Source organism: Theropithecus gelada, chromosome 1, assembly GCF_003255815.1.
Source record: "Theropithecus gelada isolate Dixy chromosome 1, Tgel_1.0, whole genome shotgun sequence".
In the NCBI taxonomy this organism is placed as follows: Eukaryota; Metazoa; Chordata; class Mammalia; order Primates; family Cercopithecidae; genus Theropithecus; species Theropithecus gelada.
The window spans coordinates 30,206,305-30,231,930 of NC_037668.1; the positions used below are offsets into that span (position 1 = coordinate 30,206,305).

The window sequence follows — 25,626 nt, forward strand, 5'->3', positions numbered from 1 at the left end:
CTCTGGGTGTTCAGGGGCCCTGGGACCACCTCCAGCTGCAGCAGGGGGTGGGCGCAGGTGTGGAGGGGAAGAGGGGCAGTCTCTACACTCTTCCTTCAAGGACACAGAGGCCCAGGGGTCAGCCACTCCCAAGTTCCTTGGGTGACCCTGGGCTCAGGGTGACCCTTGTCAGCGGCTGTCCAGCAACCCCCACGCCAGGCGGCCCAGGACCTGAGCCTTCCCAATCACTCCCCTGGCTCCCCACTCAATCTAGAAGTTGCACCCAGGGACCAACCTCCAGGGTCCCACTTGACCCCACTACCTGCTACCTCCACCCTGGCCCAAGACCCTTCTCCAGCCAGAGGCGGGCACGGCCCAGGCCTCCCTGCCGCAGGTGCGCAGCCCACAGTGCCAGTTGGAGACTCCCGTCTGCCAAGGTTTTATTGTGGCCCGGCGAGGCAGGAGGTATGCATGGCATACGTAAGCAGAGAGCCGGAGGCAGCCAGCGGCACCTAGAACGGCGCAGAGTGGCCCAGGAGCGTGGCGGGGCGGGCGGCCGGCGCCTGCCCTGCTCGCCCAGCAGACCTCCGGGCTCCAGCCTGGCAGGGCCCAGCGTCCACCTTGGTGGGCCCGGGTCAGATCTTGGCCAGGGCGGAGTGCGCGTCAGCCTGCTCCTCTTGGATGGGGGTCCGGAAACTGCCTCCCCCTGGGGGGGGAAAAAAGGAGAGATTGGTGGGTGGGCCTCACACATGGGGGCAGTGGGGCAGGGCCACGAGGCACTCACCAGGGGCTTTGGGGGCATCGGGGGGGCAGCCTCTGGTCCCTCCGGAGCAGGAGCAGGGCCAGCAGCATGGCCAGGGGGCCCAGCAGCCCCAGCGCCAGGCCCAGGCCCAGGATGGCAGCAACCGCAGGGCCTGCGGGAAGGGGTCTGCTGCGTGGAGTCCACAGGAGGGGCCCCCATGCCGCCCTCCCCTCCTCCTATTTGGGTTGGGGGCCCTGCTGGGCTGGGCCAGGTGCCCTTACCCCTGGGGACCTCCACGGGCCGGGTGGAGGGTCTCTGTGAGGTTCTGGGCCAGGCTTCAGTGGGCTGGACAGTGGTGGGCCTGGCCGGGGGGCCCTGGGTCTCCTGGGGCTGTGTGGGTGGGGGGTCCCTGTCCTCACAGATGGCGTCCGAGCTATTGCTGGCTGGCTGCAGGGTGTGCTTTCCGGCCAAGGTGCAGCTGTGGGGAGCAGCGGGTGTTGCTCAGGCCAGAAACACCCTGGGACCCAGGAGATGCAGTGGGGATGACAGGGTCCGCGCTGGCCAGCCTCAGGCAGCGTCTACCACAGACACCAGGCCAGTAGCAGCCAAGGGCCCTGCCCAGCCCCACGTGCCCTCCACAGGGGCCTCCAAGGCCACACACCCTTCTCCCACATCTACACCCCCCACCGGCACTTCCCTGTCCTGTGCCCCCAGGGCCTCCCAGCTGCAGAGGGTGAGGGTCCCACACACCCAGCTCCACCCATGGGGAGAGGCTGCCCCCAGGCAGCAGCTTCCTGCTCCCCAACTAGGTCCAGCCACACAGCCAGGCCCCCAGGGCCACCAGCACCTCCCCTTCCTCTCCCCACCTGCCCCCCGCCTCTCCCAGCCCCCCAGCCCCTCCCAGCCTCCCAGCCCCTGGCCAGGCGCCTCTGCCCTCCTAACCCCCCCCAATCCCTCCCAGGCCCCAGCCCCTCCCAGCTCCTCCCAGCCCCCCAGCCCCTCTGCCCTCCTAAAACCCCAGCCCCGCCCAGGTCCCCCCAGCCCCTCCCAGACCCTGTCCAGGCCCCTCCTCCGTCCTAACTACCCACTCCCCTGGCCCCCTTCCAGCCCCCTCACTCCCCCAAGCCCCCCACCCCCCACTGCAACCACCCTCGGTCCCCCCAGCCCCTCCAACCCCTGAGCCCCCCCGCCCCCCAGGACCCCCAGCACCCCCAGCCCCTCACTTGGTCCAGGGCTTGCAGGCCTGGTTGTCGCCTGGGGAGAAGTGCCCTGGAGGGCAGGGGGCACAGTCTGCAACAAAGATAGGGTGGTCAGGGGCTGCCCACAGGCCCTGGGTGCTGGAGACATGGGGCAGAGCCTGTGGGTTGCCACTCGCCCCCCACGGCCGGGTGGTGGGTTTGGCCTCTGGAAGCCCTCCCTGCCCACATCCCACCCGTGGGCCCTGACCTGGGAGCCCCGTCTTGAGGATGCCAGAGGAGGCACCAGTGGGGCCGGTTCCCTGCGGCCCATGGCCCATCTGCGTCACAGACAGCCGCTAGGACACCCCCAACTGCCGGCCGCAGCCACCGAGCTCACCAACTCCAGGCTTGTAGCTGTCCAGGGGCTGGGTGCCCGCCCGGCAGCGGCAGACTGTGTCCTGTGTGGCCGTGCACGGCTGTTTCCGCTCACTCCCACTTCCTGAGCAGGGGCCGGAGGGGGGTTATCAGGTGGGGGCTGTGGACAGGGTCCCCAAGAAGGACAGGTTGGCCTCCCCACCACACAGAGGGCCATGGGCGGAGGTCTGCAGCCTCCCCTAAGGTGTGGAGCCCCTGCAGCCCCCGAGGCCCTCCCTTCCTGGCCACAACCTGGGGCTGGTTCTGTGGCAGCCCCAGCCACCCTTCCCTACCCCTCCACCACCTCCAGCCGCCAGCACTGCCTGAGGCAGGGTCTCCATGGCCCAGGCCCCCAGCCTCACTGCTCGGGCCAGCAGGGCCAGGCCACATGGCCAGAGTGGTCTCCCTGACTCCACGTGGCCTGGGCCGAGTCTGGGCCCGGAAGGAGTGGGGGTGCCCCGGGAGATGCCTCAGCTCCTCAAAGGACCCTGTGGCGGAGCAGACCCCACTGTGGTTTGAGGTTCGTTTCTGTGGCTGTGGGGGCCCCGTGCTGCTGCGTGGGAATGTGGCTGCCAGGCTGCCGCCCCCTGTGCCGGGTGGGGCTGTGGGGCCAGGTGGGAGCTCACTGAGGTTGCACCATGTGCAGGCCTTGCAGGGCTTGGCGCTGACCACGTCGTTGTAGAAGCCGGGCCCGCACGGACGGCACACCGTGTTCTGGGAGCGGTTGCAGCGGCTCACCATCCCGTTGCCTGCAGCAGAGGCCGGCATCAGGCAGCGGTCAGGCCCCGGGCTTGCACCCGTGGACTCCCCACACGGCTCCTCTGCCAGGCTTGGCGGGCCCCTTGCCTGCCCCCTCCCCAGGACCAGCCTCCTGGCTGGCCCATCCCTGCCCCAGCCCCCAGTCCCTGGAGTGCCCCGTGCGTGGCAGACCCTCCTGAAGCTGGGCCTCACCTGGCCTGCACTCCTGACAGCACCGGTCGTTGCTGGGGTAGGTGTCCCCGACACAGTGGAGCTTCGCCGTGGTGCTCAGCCCCAGGCCCAGGAGGAGCAGAGCCGCACACGGCCCCCGGCCCAGCCGCCGAGCCCCCACACACATCCTCGTCTCCGCTGTCGCCAGAGTCTGGGTTTTCCTTGCGGGGTGTGGCTATAAGGACTGTGGAGGAGGGGAGGGGAGGGGAGGGGAGAGGGGAGGAGGGCAGAGGAGGCGGGAGGAGGAAGGTGGCAGGCTGGGGACCCTGGCTGTGGGCTGGGCACAAAGGCGGGGTCTGGACACCCCCAGCATTGGCTTATTCTGCCTTCTGCCCTCTTCGGCCCAAGACCACCATGTTCAGACCCCAGGGCACAGTAGGGCCTGGCCTGCGACTCAACCCTCAGCAAAAAGGTTCATGGAGCACGTGGGTAAACTGAGGCAGCACTGAGTCAGGAGCGGCAACTGTTCAGTCTGGACCTTTGGAGCTGTGACACTGCTGGACCATGGTCCCCCTTGAGTGCCCAAGACTAGCTCTGAGCAGCAGTGACCACAGCCATGGTAAGACAGACACCCACGGCCAGGCGCTGTGGCTCATGCCTGTAATCCCAGCACTTTGGGAGGCCAAGGCAGGTGGATCACCTGACGTCAGGAATTCGAGACCAGTCTGGCCAACATGGCGAAATCCCGTCTCTACTGAATACAAAAATTATTTGGGCGTGGTGGTGGGTGCTTGTAATTCCAGCTACTCGGGAGGCTGAGGCAGCAGAATCGCGTGAACCTGGGAGACAGAGGTTGCAAAGCTGAGATCGTGCCACTGCACTCCAGCCTGGGCGACAGAGCGAGGCTCCGTGACCAGGGCCCACGCTGAGTATGCCTGAGCAGGGCAGGTGTCTACGGCTGAACTGTGCCCCTTAAATTCCTGCGTGGAAGCCCTAACCCCCATGTGGCAGTGTTTGGAGACAGGCCTCCGAGGAGGTCGTGAGGGTGGGTCCTGGATGACCTGGCACACGTGGACACGCAGGCAGGTTTCTCCCTCGATGCAGACAGCTCTCAGGTTCCACGGGTTGCCCAGAGAACAGGAACTGCCTGGAGAGCCGGGGAGCAGGTGCGGGGCCAGAGGCTCCCTGGGCCCCTTCTGTACCTTTCAAGTAACTGTGACCAGCCTGTGATTATCCAAAAGTTCATTTTTAAAGTTGCCAAGTGGAGAGGGGCCTCTAGGGGAACAGAGCAGCGGGGAAGGGGCTGGAAATCCCCTCCTCCCAGAAGCACAGGAAACAGCTGCCTGCCCTCTGCCCACCCGCGGGAAATTCCCAGCCATGGAGGCCGCTGGGCCTGGAGGGGGAAGGAGTGGAGGGAGAGGCCACTCACCCTTGTACTGAGGGTCCCTAACTTGGTCACCCTCCCTATAACCCCACAAGTAGAGAGGATCCTGGAAGGGCTCAGAGCATCCCAGACAGTGCGTGTGCGTGCATGTGCACACCCCAACCCAGGTGGGCAGACGAGGAAAGTTCTGGAATTTTCTGGAAGTTTCCACCCAGCGTTCACATGGGTTTCCCACCGACAGTGAGAAAAAGCTTGTATTTGCAATTGGTTTCCTGGAGGTTCAGGTGAGCTGGGGGTCTTGATGGGCAACACTACTCTCCTGGGGCCTAAGTGGCTGCGTCTGCCCACAAGTGCAGTGAGTGGGGCCCATGCACCATGGAGAGGGCACCCCCAGCACGTTGCTGGCACCTGCAGTGGCCCCAGGGTAGGGCATGGCCCCTCCTGCGTGAAGCTGCCCAGGAAGCTCAGGTCTCCTTGTCCTGGGCTGAAGCTCACAGGTCCGAGAAAGCCCCGCTGTGTCCACGGAACCGGATATGGAGTGGCCACAGGAGACTGGACACCGACCCAGAGCTGAGGACACCCGAGGTCTGCAAGGCAGCCTGCAGCTCGAACCGCATCCCCAGGGGCTGGGCTCTCCACTCTGCACAGTGGTGTCGCGGGCGGCCCAGGGCAGCCCGTGGGTGGCCACTGCTCCTCCAGTACCAGACTGGAGGTGGCCGGGGCCTCGGAGGGGTCAGGTGCCGCCACACACCCAGCTGTCCCCCCGCCCTCATGTCCAGTCCAGCATGGCCTCAGCTCACACCTCCCACTTCTGGGTGAACGGCCCTCAGCTGCTGAGGCTGTGATGGTCCCTGGCTCTGGCCTGAGGCCATGGATGGGGAAGGGCAAAGTCCAGGCCACCAAAGGTTGGCTCCAGGGAATTACAGCCCCTTCCAGCAGGGCACGGGACCTTCCTCCCAACACCTGCCTGGCCACGGCTCTGTGAATCCTGTTTGCCTGGGAACCAGCCCAGGTGCCAACCTGCCCTCTCGGCCCCATAGGGGCCCCTGGGCAGGTGGGCTCCGGGCAGAGGCCAGTCACACGGGCACTGCAGGGCAGACTGAGGAGCTCCCGCCGGGAAAGCCAGGAAAGAGCCTGGGCCCCCACACGCCACAGGGCGGGACCCCCCCCTTCTCTGCCCCTCCCGGGGCTGGGCCCGCCCCTCTGCACCCGAAGGCCTTGCCATCCTCCACCCAAAACTCCCCTAGGTGGCTCTGGCTCCTGCCTTAAATGTCCAAACCCCAAACTCAATGGACACTTCTGCTGCCCCCAGGACCCCTGCTCACACACACAGCGCTGCCCCCCCGTCCTCCCAGAGCCCCTGCCGTCCCTGCCGGCCAGGAGAATCACCTCCGACAGGCCACGACCTCCGCCTGACCCAGCATCTGCCTCCAGCCTCCAGTGGAAACTCTGACCACAGACGTGCCACGCTGGTGTTGTGTTTTGTTTCACACCCAAAGAATGAAGCTGACCAAAAAGGCAACTATGTTTACAGTAAATTAATGTGATTCTTGTCACAACAAATATTCGCGTTTTCTCGGCGGCAGCTGTGGGACCTGGGTGGCTCCAACCTGCCAGGCCCGGGAAGGACCAGGCGCCCTCCCCTGAACTTCGTGGCTACTCATTTCCAGCGAAGTTTAATCTATTTTTAATAATCGTTCAGTTTTCAAGGAAACGGAGAAGCTGTTATTTCCCACGGAGCGGTGGCCCTGGGAGGGGCCGGGCCCAGAGGTTCCGGCCGCGATGCGGTCAGCGCCTTCGGCAGAGTGACTGAAGCGAGATTTCGTTCTCAGAAGTGAGATGCAGCGATTTCGAGGGACCAGGGAGGAGGAGGCGCCGCGGAGCCGCAGCCCAGCCCCGCACCCCGGCCGCATCACAGCAGAAGCCTCGCCGGGGTGCGCGCCGCGGTGGGGACGCCTCGCTGAGTCTCGCGGGGGTGCGCGCTGTGGGGGGACTCGTCGCTGATCAACTGGGGCGGCCACGGTCGGCCGGTGGTGGGTGGCAGGGAGGGGCTGGGGTCCGGGACAGCCACGGAGCCTGGAGTCACCCGCGGGGCCGCTCTGGTGGTGCGCGGGGGGCGGCGCGGGGCGCGCTGGGCGCTCAGAACTCCTCGTGCACGCTGCGCGCGTAGTCCACCAGCTTGCTGCCGGTGAAGAACTCGCTGTACTTGAGCACCTCCTCGGGCTCCAGGTGGTGGTTCTGGTTCTCGTCCGCGACCGCGATCATCTGCTTGGCCTCGTTCAGGGCGTTGTACTCGTTCATGGGGTCCATGTAGCTCTGCGGGCGAGCGGGGCACAGGTCAGCGTCCGCCTTTCCCCCTCCCAGTGCCAGCCGCCCGGGAGGCCCTCCCGGCTCCGCTCAGGGGAGGAACAGCTGGCCCGAGCTCCGCGGTCATCCACACGAAGTGGCTATTTAAGGTGCCTGCTGGCTGCAGCGGGAGTGTGGGCATGTTCTGGAAGGTTCCCGAAGGGAGGCGGCACAAATGAGAAGGGCACGGGGCAGGGAGAAGCCGGGGGCCCTGGGAGGCCTGTCCGTGGCCGGCAGGGGTCACGGGGTACAGGGGCTACACCGGCCTGAACCCCAGTTCTGAAGGATCCCTAACCCGGGCCGGGCTCACTGGCTGTCGCCAGGGATCACAGGATTCTACATAAAAACAAGATGACTCATTCAGCAGTGGAGACAAACAAGCCTACACATGATACCAGTGAAAACGCTTCAAAGGAAGGTGGTAAATTCCAGCCATGTGGCACAGGCCGCCCCGCCCACCTGCACCTGCCTCCAAGTTGGGCCCAGCAGGAGCTTCCCCTTGTGGTCCCGTTAAAAAGGGGCCATGGCCGGGCGCGGTGGCTCACGCCTGTAATCCCAGCACTTTGGAAGGCCGAGGCGGGCGGATCACAAGGTCAGGAGATCGAGACCATGGTGAAACCCAGTCTCTACTAAAAATAGAAAAAATTAGCCGGGAGCAGTGGCGGGCGCCTGTAGTCCCAGCTACTCGGGAGGCTGAGGCCGGAGAATGGCGTGAACCCGGGAGGCGGAGCTTGCAGTGAGCCGAGATTGCGCCACTGCACTCCAGCCTGGGCGACAGAGCGAGACTCCGTCTCAAAAAAAAAAAAATAAATAAAAATAAATAAAAATAAAAAAAAAAATAAAAAATAAAAAATAAAAAGGGGCCGTGAGAACCTGAGGATGGAGCCCGGCCAGGCTCGCCTGTCTCTGATCCATTTGAACCTAAACGCCAACCATGGCCACGCGGTCTGGTGGACGCCGCTGAGCAAACGCCCCAGTGACCAGCCCAGGGGGAGTCTCAGGCTGGACACCAGCATGGCTTCCTGTCTCAGGCCCAGATCCGCCGGCCCCTCCGCGCACAGTGCCTCGCAGGGTGGGCTCCGGGACGCGGCTGCACCAGGGCTCACCTCCAGCTCCTCTGCCGTCACGATGCCGTCGTGGTTGGAGTCAATGAGCTCCTCAAACTCCTTCTTTCTGTCTTTCACCCAGTTGTCGTCAATGTCCTGGCCCTGCTGGTTCTCCACGGTGCCCACGGGCAGGGAGACGAACTCCGGCAGAGACAGCTGCTTGTCACCGTCCTGGTCTGTGAGACGGGAAAGGGTCAGCCCACACCCAGGCTGGGGCTCCCGCAGGGCCTTACCCGACTTCCCGGCGATGCCCGGCCCCTGCCGTGGGTCCCCGGGCCCTGGCGCGCCAGCCAGGCTGGACCCAGCCTCACCCAGGTCCCGGACGATCTCCTTCACCATGAACCTGAGCATCCCCCGGCTGTGCTCGGGGTGGAGGAACGACAGGAACTCCTCCTCTGTCAGCAGCAGGTCCGCGGGGGGGGCTGTCTGCCTGGTACCAGCGGTCCTTCAGGTTCTCCAGGACTTCCTGTGCTGAGAGGGGCGCAGCCTGTGGGCATCGAGGCAGACAGACGCCGGCACGCAAATCCAGAAAGCTCCGAGAGGTGCTGCCTGAACTTGAGGGACACAGCCGCCCACGAGACCGGGGCCCCACCCTCCAGGATTCACAGGTGCCCCGGACATGGCCCAGATGACCAAGACACAGCCTGGACCCCCCCAAGACATAACCCAGAGCCCCCCACAGGCCTGATCCCCAAAGACATAGCTTGGACCCCCCAAGATATAACCCAGGCCCCCCCAAACACAGCCTGGAGCCCACACACAGCCCAGATACCCCAAGACAGCCTGGACCCCCTACCCTGGACCCCCGATACATGGATCCCCACGGACACAGCCCAGACTCCCAAGTCAGAATCTGGACCCCACACAGCCTGGACCCCCAAGACATGGCCTGGACCCCCCACACAGCCCAGACACCCCAAGACATGATCCAGAACCTTCCCATGGCCCAGAATCCCCGGGACATAGCTCAGAACCCCTCATGCCCGGGACCCCTCAGGATGGGCCTGGGCCCCCCCCACACACCCGCATCTGTCCCTCCAGAGGAGCCAATCACCCACACGCAGGCACCGCCCTGGCGCCGCAGGGCAAAGGACTCACTGCCCTTTCCGTTTCCTTTATGTGTGACGTCACAGGGAGGAAAACACAGTTTCTAGAAATGACTGAGACAGGGGCTGAGCAGAGCCTCCCGGCTGGGACACGGTGCTGCCTCTGGGTGTGTGGCCCCCGCGCTCCCGCTGTGCCCTCCCAGCCCTGACGACCCCTCACCCCGAGGTCCCCACGCATCCCAAGGGCCCCATGCCACCCTCAGCCCGGGCCTGTCTCGGTCTCCAGGGCAGAACCACAACCTCCTGCCCCATCTTGGGGCTCGCTGTGGTCAGTGGCCAAGTCCAGTGTTGAGGCTCAGCCCCTGCAAGTGAGGCCCGACTCTGCCCTGGCCGCAGCCCCTGCCACAAACGCAGCAGCCTCTGGGTCACAGTCACTGCAGGAGGATGAGGCCCAGCCGCCGTCTCCTCATCCCTTTCTGAACAACCTCCTCCTACACGACCAGTTCACTTAAAGGAAGACAGGAGTGACGGGGCTGCGGGGCCTGGGGCACCCCTCCCTGTCTGCTCCACCGCAGCTCCTGGGAGGGATGGACGGGGCTGAACTGAGACCCACTCAGGACAGGCACAGATGCCCCAGACAGGCCGGCTGAGAGCTGCCTTCTCCAGCACAGGATTCTCACAGCCGCCGCCCAGCCCCAACCTCAGACCCAGAGAGATGTAGCAACGGAGGCAGGGGACAGGGGCGATGCCCGCCTGCCACGCCTTCACCGCAGTCCCCAGAATCAGGTCTGCAGCACGAGAACAGCAGCCCCAGGACTCATGCCATGGCCCTCACAGGAGCCATGCAGGGAGGGGTCGGAGGTCGCTGGAGCAACGCCTACCAGTGCTTCCCAGGCCCTCCCTCCAGGACCCGGCCGCTGCTCTTCCCGAGCCAGAAACCAAATACCCGAAGGGGTGGGGGGTCCTAGGCACCCCGAGGTCGGGGGAACCAAGACGGATCGGACATGGCTGGGCAGGGAACGGCACCTCAGCATGCACGGGGACCTCCAGAACACAGAGTGAATTCTACATACACCTCTGCTGAGCCCCAAAGGTAGACGAAGGCTTCACAGGGATGTCACAGAGCTCTAGGTCCAGGTGGGACATGTCCTGGGCAGAAAATGGCACCAAGGACAGACAGACACAATCGGAGTTGGGGCGCGGGCAAACACAAGGGCCTCCCACCACAGCACATCGCCAGCAGGCTGGACTTGCTGTGCAAAAGATCACCAACGGGACGAAGGTTAAAGGCACCGGCAGGACAGCAGGGAACGCGGGACCCGGGGTGGAGGCACAAACCGTGTGCGGTGAGGAAAACGTAAACCACTCTTTCGGAAAGGAAATAATAACATCCAATTTGGCCAGGTACTGGGATTTGTGCCTGTAATCCCAGCACGCTGAGAGGCTGAGGCCAGAGTTCGAGACCAGCCTGGGCAACACAGGGAGATCCTCTTATTTTTAGTTTTTTTTTTTTTTTGAGACGGAGTCTCGCTCTGTCGCCCAGGCTGGAGTGCAGTGGCAGGATCTCAGCTCACTGCAAGCTCTGCCTCCCAGGTTCACGCCATTCTCCCGCCTCAGCCTCCCGAGTAGCTGGGACTACAGGCGCCCGCCACCACGCCTGGCTAATTTTTTGTATTTTTTAGTAGAGACGGGTTTTCACTGTGTTAGCCAGGATGGTCTCAATCTCCTGACCTCGTGATCCGCCCGCCTCGACCTCCCAAAGTGCTGGGATTATAGGCGTGTGCCAATGCGCCCGGTCTTTTTTAGTTTTTTTAACGTCCAATTGGTAAAATTTAGAAAGGACACGACCAAACTCCAGATGAGAGTACATGAACTGGGAGAAGGGCAGGCAGAGCCAACAGGCTCAAAAGTCTCCACATCATTCTAGAAGGTCAAGGCCAGGCACAGGAGCTCACGCCTGCAACTCCAGGACGGGGGGAGGCCGAGGCGGGCGGGTCACTTGAACCCTCTCAAACCCCAAGAGTTTGACACCTGCCTAAGGCAACATGAGGAGATCTTGTGTCTACAAAATATATATTTTTGCATCAGTGGGGCATGGTGGCACGCACTGGTGGTCCCAGTTACTCAGGAGGCCGCCCCGCCATGGGGGCTGGTCACATGATACGGGCCTGTTCCTGGCAGGAACGTATCTTACACCTTTACTTTTTTTATTCTCCGAGGAGGACAGATTGAGCCCAGGATGTGGAGGCTGCGGAGAGCCGAGATTGCACCAGTGCACTCCAGCCTGGGCAACAGTGAGACCCTCACTCTCAAACAATAAAAAATTAAAAATTAAAAAAAGAGAGGTTAAGACCAGGCGCAGTGGCTCACGCCGATCACTCTGGGAGGCTGCGGTGGGCGGATCACTTGAGTCCAGGAGTTTCAGGCCAACCTGGCCAACAGAGCAAAATCTGTCCATACAAAAAATACAAAAATTAGCCTGGCATGGTGACAGTGACTGAGGTCCCAGCCACCTGGGAGGCTGAGGTGGGAGGATCGCCTTGCGCCCGGGAAGGTACAGGGTAGGCAGCAGAGTGAGACCATCTCATGAAAAAAGAAATAAATTAAGGGGAGGTTTGCCTTCAGACTCTGGTGAGGAAATGTGTGTTACTGATAGGTTGAGCAGGCACAACAAATAAAGGTGTAAGATACGCCCAGCCTGCCAAGAGCGGCCCCGTATCACGTGACCAGCCCCATAAGCAACACGGCTCCCTGCAGGGCAGCAGAGACGCCACCCCAGGAAGCTGAGACGCGATGGAACAGGCGTCGCCGCACATTCTCCACAAAGCCCAAACCAGACAACGGGCACAACCGGGAAGGGCACGCAGAGCCCCAGGGTGGCAGCAATGCCACAGTACCCGCTCAGCTGTGTCTCACGACTGAGCCAGCAGGGGCTTCTGCCCGGACAGCGCTCCCAGACCTGCCCCGTGCAGGGTGGCCTGGCTCTCCCCTCGCCTGGCCTTAGCCCGGGTGCTGGGCCCCACCTGGCCCCACCCTCTTCACACAGAGGCACCAGCTCAGACCCGCCCAGGGCTGAGGTTACCCTGCTGGCCAACGGCCACACCCCAGACCCAAGGAAGAGCCTCCCCCTGGGACCTGACCACTCCCTGGTGACCACCTGACGGCCACACAGATGTCTCCAGCAGACCCAAACCACAGGGCCAAGCCCTCAGGCACAGGCTGTGCCCTCTCCCTGGGAAACTCTGCCTCAGGTGGCCTTCAGAGTATGGGGCAGGCCCCACCCCAGATGCACAGCCTCAGATTCTCTGCAGAACCCAACTGAATAACGGCCGTGAAGGTGCCGTGACCAGCAGAGTTGAGAGCCGCCCGGGCACAGCTCACACACTCCCCACCAAACCCCTGGGTGGTGCCTGAGTTGGCAATGGCCTCATCCACTTCCCTCCTGACAGCCACCACCACCCAGGTTGGGCCATACAGTTAGGATGAACACGTGTGCACGAGCACATACAATGGGCGTGAGGGCGCACTCACCTGCATGTACTCACGAGCACACACGAACGGCCACCCGGATGTACTCACAAGCACACCCACACATGCACGGCGCACTCGTACACACGACACGCACACACCGCATGTACTCACGAGCACACACGGCGCACTCGTACACACGACACACACGTACTCACAAGCACACATGCACGGCGCACTCGTACACACGACACACACGTACTCACGAGCACACACGGCGCACTCGTACACACGACACACACGTACTCACAACACACACGTACTCACGAGCACACACGTACTCACGAGCACACATGCACGGCGCACTCGTACACATGACACACACGTACTCACGACACACACGTACTCACAAGCACACACGGCACACTTGTACACACGACACACACGTACTCACGACACACACGTACTCACGAGCACACACGTACTCACGAGCACACATGCACGGCGCACTCGTACACACGACACACACACACGCACGCATGGGAGGCCTGAGACCTGCGGCAGGAGCCTGGCTGAGCACTCACTTTCCTCATCCACTTTGAGCTCCTCGTTGAGCCTGATGGCGTCGGCAACCTCCTTCTCGCTATGGCCTTTACTCGCCAAAAACTTCACCTTATACTCGTCCCATGACACGTGGCCTGGAAGAGCAGGTCACACCTGTCAGGATGTCTGACACTGAGCTGAACTTCTTCCATTGAGATAGGGTATTGCTCTGCTGCCCGGGCTGGAGGCGGCAGGATGCCAGTGTCTGGAGCCCCAGGGCCCCGGCCAGCACCCCGCACCCGCCTCCTCACCTGTGAGGCCAGCTGGGAATGTCTGTGCCTCGGCACCACCAGGTGAAGGCCCCAAAGTCCTAAGAGGCGCCTTCCATGGGCCACGCCCAGTGCTTGGCACACACGCCTTTGTCACCAAGATTCTGGCATCACGAACCCAGCTTTCAGCGCCCACCACACTTCGGGGTCTCCGGCTGATGCCTCCCCGCCGTCCATCCCTCAGAACTGGCCTGTCTGCCCTCCAGGCACCAGGCAAGGCCCATGGCCCTGCCCACCCCGGCCCGGCCGCAGTACCGTCCCCATCGGGGTCCACGGCACGGAAGTGTGTCTTGCTCTCCTCCATGGCCTCCTGGAAGTGCTCGGCCGTCTTCTCCATGATCCAGCGCTGCATCTCCTTGGCACTGATCTTCCGGTCGGTGTTCACGTCCACCCTGCAGGACAGCAGATGGGCAGGCGGCCATCAGACTGGGCCCCCAGACCCTGAACAGCCAGATGGACGCCGCCGGCCCAGTACTCCATGGCAGTGTGAACCTGCCACCGACGGTGACAGGCTCCACCGGACGACACAAGAAACATCGGGGACGGGGGGGCGGGGGGGGGGGGGCCACGCCAGAGACACTGGGGAAGGTGGATGCCACGGTCCCCTCCCCAGGGGGATGCATGGACCCTCCCCCTCCGTCACACAGAATCACCACCAGACCCCCCTCTCCAACCACAGCTTCCGAAAGTCACACTCTTCACGTTTTATTTTTTGAGACGGAGTCGCACTCTGTCGCCCAGGCTGGAGTGCAATGGCACAATCTCGGCTCACTCCAAGTTCTACCTCCCGGGTTCAAGTGATTCTCCTGCCTCAGCCTCCCAAGTAGCTGGGATTACAGGGGCCCACCACCACGCTCGGCTAATTTTTGTATTTTTAGTAGAAATAGGGTTTCATCATGCTGGCCAGGCTGGTCTCAAACTCCTGACCTCAAATGATCCACCCACCTCAGCCTCCCAATGTGCTAAGATTCCAGGTGTGGCCACCAGGCCCAGCCCATGTTTTATTTTAGATGCTTTACGTGTGGCTACAGAAAAACCTTCATACAGTGGCCACACCTATAATCCCAGCACGCTGGGAGGCTGAGACGGGTGGATCACTTGAGCCCAGGAGTTCAAGACCAGCCTGGGCAACATAGGGAGACCCCACCTCTACAAAAAACAATTACAAAAATCTGACAGGTGTGATGGCGTGCACCTGTGGTCTCAGCTACTCAAGAGGCTGGGGCGGGAGGACTGCCTGAACCTGGGGCATGGAGGTTGTAGCGAACTGTGATAACACCACTGCACTCCAGCCTGGGCGGCACAGCAAGACCCTGACTCGAAACAAGACAAAACAAAACCCTTCATATAAACGTCAAGTGATAAGATTGAGGAAAAAGAGCGTGTGGGGACTTAACATTGTGTCCAAAGACTTGGGAGACAGGGACACAGATTGAGGACACAGCGTCAGCACAGGCCAGGTCAGGAGGCCAAGGCCCCAGGACAAGTCACTTCCATCCCAGCTTCACAGCCATCATGTCCTTGTGGAAGCCACAAGCACCTGCCCCTGCTGAGGCTGCACGTGTCCTGAGCTCACCTGTTGGAAACCTAACCCCAGGGCAACAGCGCTGGAAGGCAGGGCTTCCAGAGGTGCAAGGTCTCGAGACCCCGGCTGGTGCATTTGCTGGAGGCGTCCCTGAGAGTAGGGTGTCCTGGCCCCTTGCCCCTATGCTCCACTCAGGGGCAGCCGCGGCCACGTTACGAGGTGGCAAGCAGGCCCTCGTCAGGTGGGTGTGGCCTCTCGGACCTGGGCCAGGCCAGCTTCCATGGTGCACACACCGCAGGCACGGCTCAGAGGCACTGGGCAGAGATCCCCACAGAAGGAGGCCAGGCCACCGCTCACACACGCCCCTCCCTCAGCAGCCACGGCAGCCCAGAGGTGGATGGGCCTGGGAGGCACCCTCGGCTCCACAGTCCCCACAGTACACCGGCCGGGGAGGGCGCCGCCTGGATGGCCGTGTGGCAGGTGGGGCACCTGGGGAGCCTCGCGTGGACAGCAGCATCCCCGACTGCTCTGGCCACACTCCACACGCGCCACAGATATGGACCACAAGCTCCACACACGCCACACGTGCCACAGACACAGGCCACATGCTCCACACAGAGCACATGCACCACAGACACGGGTCACACATGCCACACGTTCCACACACAGCACAGACACGGGCCACATGCTCTACGTGCTCCACACACGCCACAGACACCACATGCTCCACATGCGCCACAGACATGGGTGCACACGAGCAGAACAAAAAGGTGGAAAGAACCACGTGGCGCAGGATTCCAGTCAAGATGTCGGCGAGGAGTCGCTCATCCAAACTCAGGTGCCTGAAGACACGGCTGCAGGGCGGTGCAGGTACATGGACTGGCATGCACACATGCAGGTACACAGGCCAGTACCCGCGTGTACACAGCACACACATGAACAGGGTTGGCAGCACACAGACGTGACTGGGCTAGTGCACACGCATGTTATCGAGCTCTGACTCCTGAGAGGACAAGGGCAAGATGCCCCGTGCCCAGACCCTGGCTTCCAGCTCCAGCCACAGGAGCCAGGGCTCCCTGGAAAGGCGGCAGCTATCGCACTGCGGCAGGCGGCACAGAGGCAAGCCTAGAGCACCTCACAGTGCCAGGAAGCGGGAAGTAAAGCCTGGAGCATCTCATGGTGCTGGGAAGCGGGAAAGTGAGTGAAGCTCAAAAGCCCCTAGGACAGGGCACCTCCCCTCTGGGTGTTCTTTCCAAAAACCCTCAACACCGTACAGTCAGGAGGAAACACATCGCACTGAGGGACATTCTAAAACCTCCTGCTCAGTCCTCCTCAGAACTGTTACGTCCACAAAAAAACCAGAGTCTGAGATGCCGTCCCAGCCCAGAGGAGGCAGAGGAGACAGGACAGCTGAGTGAACGTAGGTCCTGGAGGGACAGGGCCCTGCGCAGAAAGGGGGTGAGAAGGGACCCGCATGCTGGGGAGGGAAGTCTGAACACCCACAGCGGCCGCTGTCGCCGCTCGGCGCTGGTGTCGGGGACCCGGAGACCTGCTGCTACGTCCCACTCTCCACGCGCCCACCCCCCCCCACCGCCTCCTCAAACGAGATGGCTTGGGGTTTCGTTACAGGCACCAAAAAGAAACCCCGGTCCAGCCGGAGATGCGCCGAGCAGACGCCTCAACTCCCCTCGCCCAGGCATGCAGCCCACCCTCAGCACTGGCCGAGCAGGGACGGGGACCCTCCCCTGTGATGTCGTGAGCCAGGCCTGCGTGAGCTCAGGGTAGTGAACCTGACAGGCCCCAAGGAGCACCAGCAGCCTCTTCATGGTTGGTCAGGTCACCACCAAGTGAACTCAGGCTGCGAAAGGATCCCTGAACCATGCCATCTGGGGAGAGGTGCAAAGGGACGCCACACCTGGCGCCCAAGTCCTCCAGCTGGCACCGTGCCTCTGTCCCACCAGCTCACCTGTGCTCTGCCCAAAAACCTGGATCCTCAGGGCCCTCCTGCCTGGCCCTCAGCCCAGGGCCCTGGCACAGCCAGGCCAGTCCTCACACCTTCCCTACCTGCACCTGCACCCCTGGGCCCCAGCCCTGCCCAACCCCCTTGCTCACCAGCTCTGCCACCTGCCCCTCTGCACTGGCCCTGGAGCACCAGGCCCTGCAGGAAGGTGAGCCTGTGGCCAGGCCCTGTGGCAGGGGCTGCCTCCGTATGCCCGGGTCCCACAGGTCCCAGGAGACCCAGGGTGTTCTCTCACCTGCACCCTGGCTCCCTGTCCAGCACCCCGGCTGGCCTGAAGGACTCACGGGCACATCCTGACCCTGCTCTGCCTCCAGGAGTGAGGCCAGCGCTGAGTGCACATGGGCTCCAGGGCCACACCGCAGGGCACCCCGGCCGTGCCACAAGGAGTAAGGCTCCCGTGCAGGACCTGGCTCCTTGTGGGTGAGTGGTCAGGTTGACTCATCTTATATCCCTTACACAAGGCTCCCGAGACTCGAGGATGGGGTCGGGGGAGAAAGCTCGGCACTAGGCACAGAGGCAGCGAGAGAGCCTCGGGGACTTGGCAGGGCGGGGGCAGTGATGGCCAAGGATGGGCCACTGACAGCACGGCTCTGCTCTCGAACAGGCCAACCCCACACACCCCCAGCCCGCGTATGACACACTGCCCACCCATGTCCCAGCCCGCATACGACACACTGCCCGCCCGCATACGACACTGCCCACCCATGTGTGACAGGGACCCCAGACACACAGGGTAGAGGGCGTGTCAGGAGGAGCCCAGAGCACCCTGTACCAGCTCTCCAGCTGCCTGTGGCTGCCCCTCACTCCTCAGCCAGGCCTCGTCCAACTGGTGCTGCAGCCTGCAGAGGCTGCCCGTGGCCGGCATCTGCCCCTCAGCATGGAGGACACTGACCGCCGCAGTGCCGGGAGGGCTCCTCCTCCAGACTGTCCTAGGCACAGCCACGCAGCCCACTCTGGCCCTCTGAGCCCTCACTGGACCCAGGGCCTTCAAGAAGCCGCTCCAGGTTGCCAGCACAGGCCTCAGTGCAAACACAGCAGGCTGGAAGTGGCGCTGATCACCGGCACGCCCTCCCAGCCCGGCAGGTCCTGACGCAGGATGTGGCGCCCCCTGCTGCGCAAAGCCAGGCCAGGAACACACGGGCGAGCGTACGCAGCGGCCCCCAGCCTGGGCACACGCGGCACCTACTTGGAGAAGATGACCATCAGCTTCCTCCGGCTCCGCCGCGGCTCCACGTCCTCATCAAAGCCCCCCAGGTCCTTGCCTAGGAAGACCTCCTGGTGGAAGCCCCGATTGAGGTGCCCGTCCATCTCCAGCTTCACCCCGTTCAGGTGGTCCGGGGGCAGGATCTCGTTCTCCTCCCTGTTGGCCGCTCTCTCTCGAGTGGACGAGTGGTTGGCAGGCCGTGCTGACGCATCCATCAGGAGTACCGCCCCCAGGAGCCAGAGGCAGCGCGGAGCCAGGCCGACGAGGGGACCCCACCTGGACGCCATCGCCACCCAGGACCAGACCATGGGGTGGGCTGCTGGGTGTGGGCCAGGTGCTGGGAGGGGCAGGGGCAGGGGCAGAGGAGGAAGTGAGGTCCTGGCTCCAATCCAAGCCCCAGGCACCACGGAGGGCTCTGTGTCCCCAGGACGGCTACAGGCTGGGACGAGCGGCTCACGGGCTGCAGAGAGACACAGACACGTCATTAGTGAGACTAGCAAAGACTTCCCCAAGCACGTCTATCCTGCAACATGAAACACATCCTCAATTCACAGGATCCAGACCACACGTGGCACTGTTTTCCCCAGACCACACGTGGCACTGTTTTCCCCAGACCACACGTGGTGTTTTTTCTTTATTTTTAGAAACAGGGTCTTGCTCTGTCACCCAGGCTGGAGTGCAGTGGCGACCACGGCTCACTGCAACCACGAACTCCTGGGCTCAGGGGATGCTCTCACCTCAGCCACCCGAGCAGCTGCAACCATAGGCGCGCACCACCATGCCGGGCTAATTTATTTTTATTGTATCTTTTGCAGAGACAGGTCTTGCTGTATTGCCCAGACTGGTCTCAAACTCCTGGCTTCAAGCGATCCTCTTGCCTCAGTCTCCCAAAGTGCTGGGATGACAGGCATGAGTCACTGTGCCTAGTCTTTTTTCCCTATTTTACAGACACTGGGTTTTCAGCCCTGTCTCTCCATCTTTCCAGCTCTCTCCTGAACCGTCAACACCTCCAGGGGCTAACCTGTCCCCACCGCCCAACACCTACAGCACAGCCTTCCTGTGGGGCCTGGCTCTGTCCCTCCTGGCATCATGCCACTGACCCATGGGGTTATGGTCACTCTCCAGACCCTGACTTGAACATTCTTGAGATCTATGACCTTGGCTAAGTCATGTGGTCTCCCAGGCCTCAGCTTCTCACCAAGAAACAGGAGGCTCTCCCTGACCCCCACCACCAGGCTTTGCGAAGACAGCCAACCCTAAGGGCAGAGGGTGTCAGGGCCTGGTCCCAGCAAACACAGCCCCCACACACAGAGGTGCACACACACATCCACACTCATGCATGCACATATTACACACACGTGCCCTTGCCCACACTCGTAAGTGAACGCCAAGGCTGGGGAGCCCAGAAGCCTGTCTTGGCGTCCGAGGCATGGCCAGTCCTGGTGGGAAGCAGGGGCTCACAGGGCCTCATGCCTCACGTATCCCAAAGGAAACTCGGGGTCCTTCCCACCCACGAGCTTGCTACTTTCACAGTCGGCTCCTCCGGCAAACACCTGCGGGTCCTTCCGGGTGCCGCTGAGGCCCCCCCGACCCGTGTTGCAGCTGTTCCCTGAACACACATGGACTGAGGCTCCTGTGGCCGTCTTACTCAGCTTCACTGTCCTGGCACCTGCCACTCTGCACACAGTAGGCGCTCAACGAATGCTACCTTGTGTAATATTAGACAGAGAAATGCTGCCTCCAGGTACCGAGAAACGCCAGTGGGGCCGCCATGAAAGCGGCCCTGAAGTCAGTGCAGTCTCTGCCACAAACCAACAGGGGTACAAGCCTGGGGTCACCCAAGGAAGGAAGCCCCGGGTGAGGGGTCATGTTTGGTTTGTTTTTTTTTTTTTTTTTTTTGAGAGAGTCTCACTCTGTCGCCCAGGCTGGAGTGCAGTGGTGCAGTCTCGGCTCACTGCAACCTCTGCCTCCCAGGTTCAAGTGATTCTCCTGCCTCGGCCTCCCAGTTAGCTGGGATTACAGGCACCTGCCACCACGCTCCATTAATTTCTGTATTTTTAGTAGAGATAGGGTTTCACCATGTTGGCCAGGCTGGCCTCGAACTCCTGACCTCAAGTGATTCTCCTGCCTTGGCCTCCCAAAGTGTTGGGACTACAGGCGTGAGCCACGCACCCGGCCTGATTTTCTGAACATGGCTGAGGGCTTTTCCCTTCCCTAGTGGTGGTATAATTCTGTTCCTGTTGTCCCAGCTCGCCTGACCAGGGGAGTGTCCTGGTTAAGAACCAAGACACCTCCTCCTGGTGCTGACTCCACTAACTACAGTCGTAAAACACATTCTGTGGCAAGCAAAGAGAGTGTACTTTGTTCCTAGAGAGCACAAGGCTAGTTCTTGATTCTACTTATCTTGATGAGTTACACGGTATACTTGAGGCAGGAGGACGGTGAGACCAGCCTGGGCAACGCAGTGAGACCGTGTCTCTTTAAAACACAAAAACAAGGCCGGGCGCGGTGGCTCAGGCCTGTAATCCCAGCACTTTGGGAGGCCGAGGCGGGCGGATCATGAGGTCAGGAGATCGAGACCATCCTGGCTAACACGGTGAAACCCGTCTCTACTAAAAATACAAAAAATCAGCCGGGTGTGGTGGCGGCGCCTGTAGTCCCAGCTACTCAGGAGGCTGAGGCAGGAGAATGGCGTGAACCCGGGAGGCGGAGTTTGCAGTGAGCCGAGATTGCGCCACTGCACTCCAGCCTGGAGGACACAGCCAGACTCCGTCTCAAAAAAAAAAAAAAAAAATGAGACCTGTCTCGAAAAACGGGGAAAAAAAGTAACCCCAAAATAACTATAAATATCAGGAGTCCATCAAGTGGCGCTTCCTCCCCTGGCTTCAGAGTATCTCTCCATCACGGTGAGCGAGGCTCGCAGCACAGCGGCGCGGGCCTGTCCCACCGGAATGGGGTTTCCACTTCGCCATCCCCCAGCAGCTCAGTTCTCAGCATGGACTCAGCACACCCCTGCGAAGCGGACGTGGTCAACAGCTTAGACAGAGACGCTATGTCTCCGCCATCCCCGGGCTTCAGCTCGGGTGGAACGCGGCTATTTCCGGCGGCTAACACACACGGTTGGATTCCAAAAGCTCGACAGGGTTCATGACACCGCCCCTGAGCCAGACACCAAGCGCTCCCCGCAGCCGACTTCACCTCTCCAGACCCCACTAACTGGGGAGGAGGGTCCGCGAGTTCAGAAGCGGAGGCGGAGGCGCAGGGAAGCGGGACAGCTCGTCCAAGGTCGCCTCGCCGATAAACGCGAGTCCAACCAGACTCCCTCGGCCTCCGTTTCGCGGTGGCACTCGTAGGTTTTGGCCAATAGAAGACGAGACGTGCCGGCGGCCGGAGAGGCCCGCGCCGTCGGCCCGTCCCTGCCCCCCGGAGTCCCGGAAGCCCCGGTGGCGGCGAAGTCTCGCCAGGGCTCGAGGCCGAGCGGACGGACGATGCCCCAGCCCAGGGCGGGAGACGGCGGCGGCCTCCAGACCCGCCCTCGCCGTCCGGCCGGCGTGGACACTTGGCCCAGCGGCCTGCAACGGCCGCCCCGGGCCCCTCACTCACCGGCCTGCCTCCCCGCGCCCGGGATCCGAGGACCGGAGCGAAGCGCCCGTGACGCCGTCAACGGGCCCGGATCAGGCCGCTGCCATCTTTCTTGCGGGCGGAGGCGGTGCGAACGCGCGCGACCTCACTGAGGAGACGCCGGCGCCACCATCTCTCCTTCGGGCGGAAGCGGTCGCGGGGCCGCTCCGAGGTTGACCAATGAGAAGGGTGCCCGAGGCCACGTGACAGCCGCTCCTGGTGCTGCCGGCCTCCGAGCGCCCCACGGCTCGGCGTCCGCGGAAGGCCCAGGCGCGCTCCCGGGAGCACCGTGCGCACGCGCACCGCCCCGAGCCGGCGGCGCCTGCGCACTCGCGCGTCCGGCCTGGGCCGCCGGCCCGGCGCGGGCGCCATGAAGCTGCTGCGGCGCGCGTGGCGGCGGCGGGCGGCGCTAGGCCTGGGCGCGCTGGCGCTGTGCGGGGCGGCGCTGCTGTACCTGGCGCGCTGCGCGGGCGAGCCCGGGGGCCCCAGGACGGCGTCGGGCCGCAGCCCCCCGCCCCCCGCGCCCGCGCGCGCCGCCGCCTTTCTGGCCGTGCTGGTGGCCAGCGCGCCCCGCGCCGCCGAGCGCCGCAGCGTGATCCGCAGCACGTGGCTGGCGCGGCGCGGGGCCCCGGGCGACGTGTGGGCGCGCTTCGCCGTGGGCACGGCCGGCCTGGGCACCGAGGAGCGGCGCGCCCTGGAGCGGGAGCAGGCGCGGCACGGGGACCTGCTGCTGCTGCCCGCGCTGCGCGACGCCTACGAAAACCTCACGGCCAAGGTGCTGGCCATGCTGGCCTGGCTGGACGAGCACGTGGCCTTCGAGTTCGTGCTCAAGGCGGACGACGACTCCTTCGCGCGGCTGGACGCGCTGCTGGCGGAGCTGCGCGCCCGCGACCCCGCGCGCCGCCGCCGCCTCTACTGGGGCTTCTTCTCGGGCCGCGGCCGCGTCAAGCCCGGGGGACGCTGGCGCGAGGCCGCCTGGCAGCTCTGCGACTACTACCTGCCCTACGCGCTGGGCGGCGGCTACGTGCTCTCGGCAGACCTGGTGCGCTACCTGCGCCTCAGCCGCGACTACCTGCGCGCCTGGCACAGCGAGGACGTGTCTCTGGGCGCCTGGCTGGCGCCGGTGGACGTGCAGCGCGAGCACGACCCGCGCTTCGACACCGAGTACCGGTCCCGCGGCTGCAGCAACCAGTACCTGGTGACGCACAAGCAGAGCCTGGAGGACATGCTGGAGAAGCACGCGACGCTGGCGCGCGAGGGCCGCCTGTGCAAGCGCGAGGTGCAGCTGCGCCTGTCCTACGTGTACGACTGGTCCGCGCCGCCCTCGCAGTGCTGCCAGAGAAGGGAGGGCATCCCCTGAGCCGCCGCGGCCCGGCTCTCGGGGCACCCGCTTCACCCGGCGGCGCCTTGGGGCAGATGCCGAGCGGGCGCGCCATGCCCGGGCCCCAGGGCCCCCGTCCCGCGGCCACGCCCGTGGTGGCTGCCTCCCCGGCCTGCGTTTGGGAGACCCCTGGGGATTGCCGGGACAGCGCGCCGTGTCCAGGTGGAGGTGCCGGTTCCTGGACCTTAGCGAGCCTAAGCGGGGCCCGGCCGCACGCTGACCCCCGTGCTGTCCGCAGCCGGCTCACGGGGCTGGGCCCCGATCTTCCGTGTCTCTTATCAGTGGCGTTTTTCATGTACGTGTCTCAGATCTAACGTGATTTCACATCAGTCCGCTTTCATGGGATTTTGGTCTCTGTCCAGTGACTTCGTGGTAAATATAACTCAGTGTTTGCTTGTAACTTATTTATAAATATTGTAAGTTTGTGTCGATGTGAGTGTAAGTTGGCAATGTGAAGGTCTCGGGTTTTTTACATGGTTTCAGGAAACACTTCTATGTCAGAACTTGGTGCCTGTACCGTCGGCCCCGCTGCTGCGTGTGTTTAAAGGCAGGAGAACTTTAAAACTGGCCATTTATCTTTTCAGTGTACACGTCATTGGACTCATTGCTTCTTTCTGAAGAGATTTTCCTTTTAAGGCTTCCCGTGGGTCCGTGGCGCTGCTTTATTTCAGACTCCGCCCCAGGTTCCAGGAATCCGAACCCCGGAGTGCTGATGCGGTTCCAATTCTGCCTTAAGAAAACAGGACCAGCGGGCACCCGGCCTGCCTCTCACCTACCTTAACACATCCTTGGAATCCCCTCATTTGACGAGAAGAGTGAACACTGCGGTCCTTGCCAAAATAAAATAAAGCTGCCCCAGGACAAGGGGTGACCATGAGCCCCCTTAAGTCCAATACAGGTTTTCTGTCTGGGGACCTGCGTGGTCCCCGCTGTGATCTCTGTTGTCCCACTTTGGAGCCCGGGCCGGTCTGGGGTCCAGTCTGGAGCATCAGGGTCAGGCTCGGCTGAGGGTTGGATTAGGCTCCGGGTCAGCCTTGTGGGTTTAGGAGCAGGTTTGGGTTATTTCTGTTTGAAGGCCGCAGTGGTCTCAGGATGAAACAGCTGGGGTGGAGGGGAGTGATGATCTGTGGTCAGTGGGTCAGCGACCTGCACAGTGATTGTCCCACCTCCAACAGGTAAGGGTGGGACTGGAGGCGTCCCTAGGTCAGGCAGATGAGTTCGAGCTCCGATGGGCCACCTTGAATACAAGACTGACCGCCCTTTGTGCACAGTTTGTTCTTGGACACGGACTCATGAGGATCCAGGGCTGGGGACCCCGGTGTGAGCAGGATGGGGCCCTGCCCTCCCATGGGGTCGCAGACTCGAGCCCAGGGGCTGCCCATCACAGCGGTGTCCCAGGTCCCTGCCATCCGGTTTTACCTGGGATGTCTTCTCTGGAGTTCGGAATTACTTGAGGAACCCTGTGTGTGCTTGGAGAGGCCAGAGGGCTTGCTGAGGATCCCATGGACAGTGGAGAGCGGGATTCGAACCAAGGGCTGGACGCCCACACCTCTGGCCTGCACTGCTGAGTTCTTCGTGGCTCCAAAGAGTTGACCCCTGTGGAAAACAGTGCAAATGTCCAAGACTCCCAATAGGAAGTCTAAAAATCCAGTTTGCAACCACTTCTGACCTACAAAAAAATGGAAATTTGGTGTTTTTCAGCCTAAGACATTAAATTTCATGTCAGAACAAAGCCTGCCCTGGGCGGACCCTCCCCAGCTGTGCCGTGGTGAACGGGTTCAGAGGACACGTGGGCTGAAGGCTGGGCCTCGGGAGGGCTGGGGGCTTCCCAGAGCCGGGGCAGCTACAGCTCTTTCTGGTCTCACCTGGAACTTGCCCTGTAGATCCTCCCTGCTCCCTGGTGTCTCCCTGCCCCGCGACTCCGCTCGACCGTGGACGTGCCGTGGCATCCCCTCCCCCAGGCGTCCCTCCCTGGTCTTAGCTTGTACAGCTCCCCACACACCCGGGTACTCAGTTCCCGGAGACCAGGGCCAAACCAGGAGGCCCTCGGGTGATGGGGAGTCACCGAGTTCATTTCCATGTGGGAACCTGGGATACAAAACAACCGACTCTTCTCAGCCACACGGATGTTTCTCCTCTGGCGGCCCCGAGAGCCCACCGTGGAGGGGACGGTGTCAGGGCTGGGCAGGCACGGCGCAGCCACACGCACACAGCCCCCAGGAGGCACATGGCCGGCAGGGAATGCAGGTCAAGCCAAGAGGGTGGGCTTTGGTCCCTTCAGGATCCCCCAAGAGGAGAGCACCCCCCTCTGCCCTCCTGGGGACCCTGGTCCTGCCCCTCTGCCCCCCACGACTGGTACGCAGGCACCTGACATTGGCTCCAGCTCTCTGGGCCAGCCCTGGGTAACCACAGGGCCTGTGGCCTGGGTGGT

At 62.8% G+C, this 25,626-nt stretch overlaps 3 protein-coding genes across 3 annotated transcripts; 1 reads left to right on the forward strand and 2 right to left on the reverse strand.

Moving 5' to 3' along the window:
• Positions 1-407: 407 nt before the first annotated feature.
• On the reverse strand, positions 408-3,412 carry TNFRSF4 (TNF receptor superfamily member 4). The gene is made up of 7 exons (XM_025386688.1): positions 3,265-3,412; positions 2,940-3,062; positions 2,297-2,398; positions 1,945-2,011; positions 1,003-1,199; positions 772-893; positions 408-692 (listed from the first exon to the last, which is right to left on the reverse strand). Exons 1-7 carry the CDS (start codon positions 3,407-3,409, stop codon positions 615-617), a joined length of 834 nt encoding a protein of 277 aa, XP_025242473.1. The 5' UTR covers positions 3,410-3,412; the 3' UTR covers positions 408-614.
• Positions 3,413-6,107: 2,695 nt separating this feature from the next.
• SDF4 (stromal cell derived factor 4) lies at positions 6,108-22,028 on the reverse strand. Its single transcript, XM_025386660.1, is given in 8 exon segments — positions 6,108-6,922; positions 8,059-8,234; positions 8,370-8,478; positions 8,480-8,529; positions 13,157-13,270; positions 13,700-13,836; positions 18,176-18,653; positions 21,797-22,028. Coding segments are annotated over 7 exon segments (1,089 nt in total). The 5' UTR covers positions 18,502-18,653; positions 21,797-22,028; the 3' UTR covers positions 6,108-6,745.
• A 101-nt stretch (positions 22,029-22,129) lies between these two features.
• Positions 22,130-24,927, forward strand: B3GALT6 (beta-1,3-galactosyltransferase 6). The gene has a single exon (XM_025386670.1). It carries the CDS (start codon positions 22,185-22,187, stop codon positions 23,172-23,174), a length of 990 nt encoding a protein of 329 aa, XP_025242455.1. The 5' UTR covers positions 22,130-22,184; the 3' UTR covers positions 23,175-24,927.
• Positions 24,928-25,626: the final 699 nt, after the last annotated feature.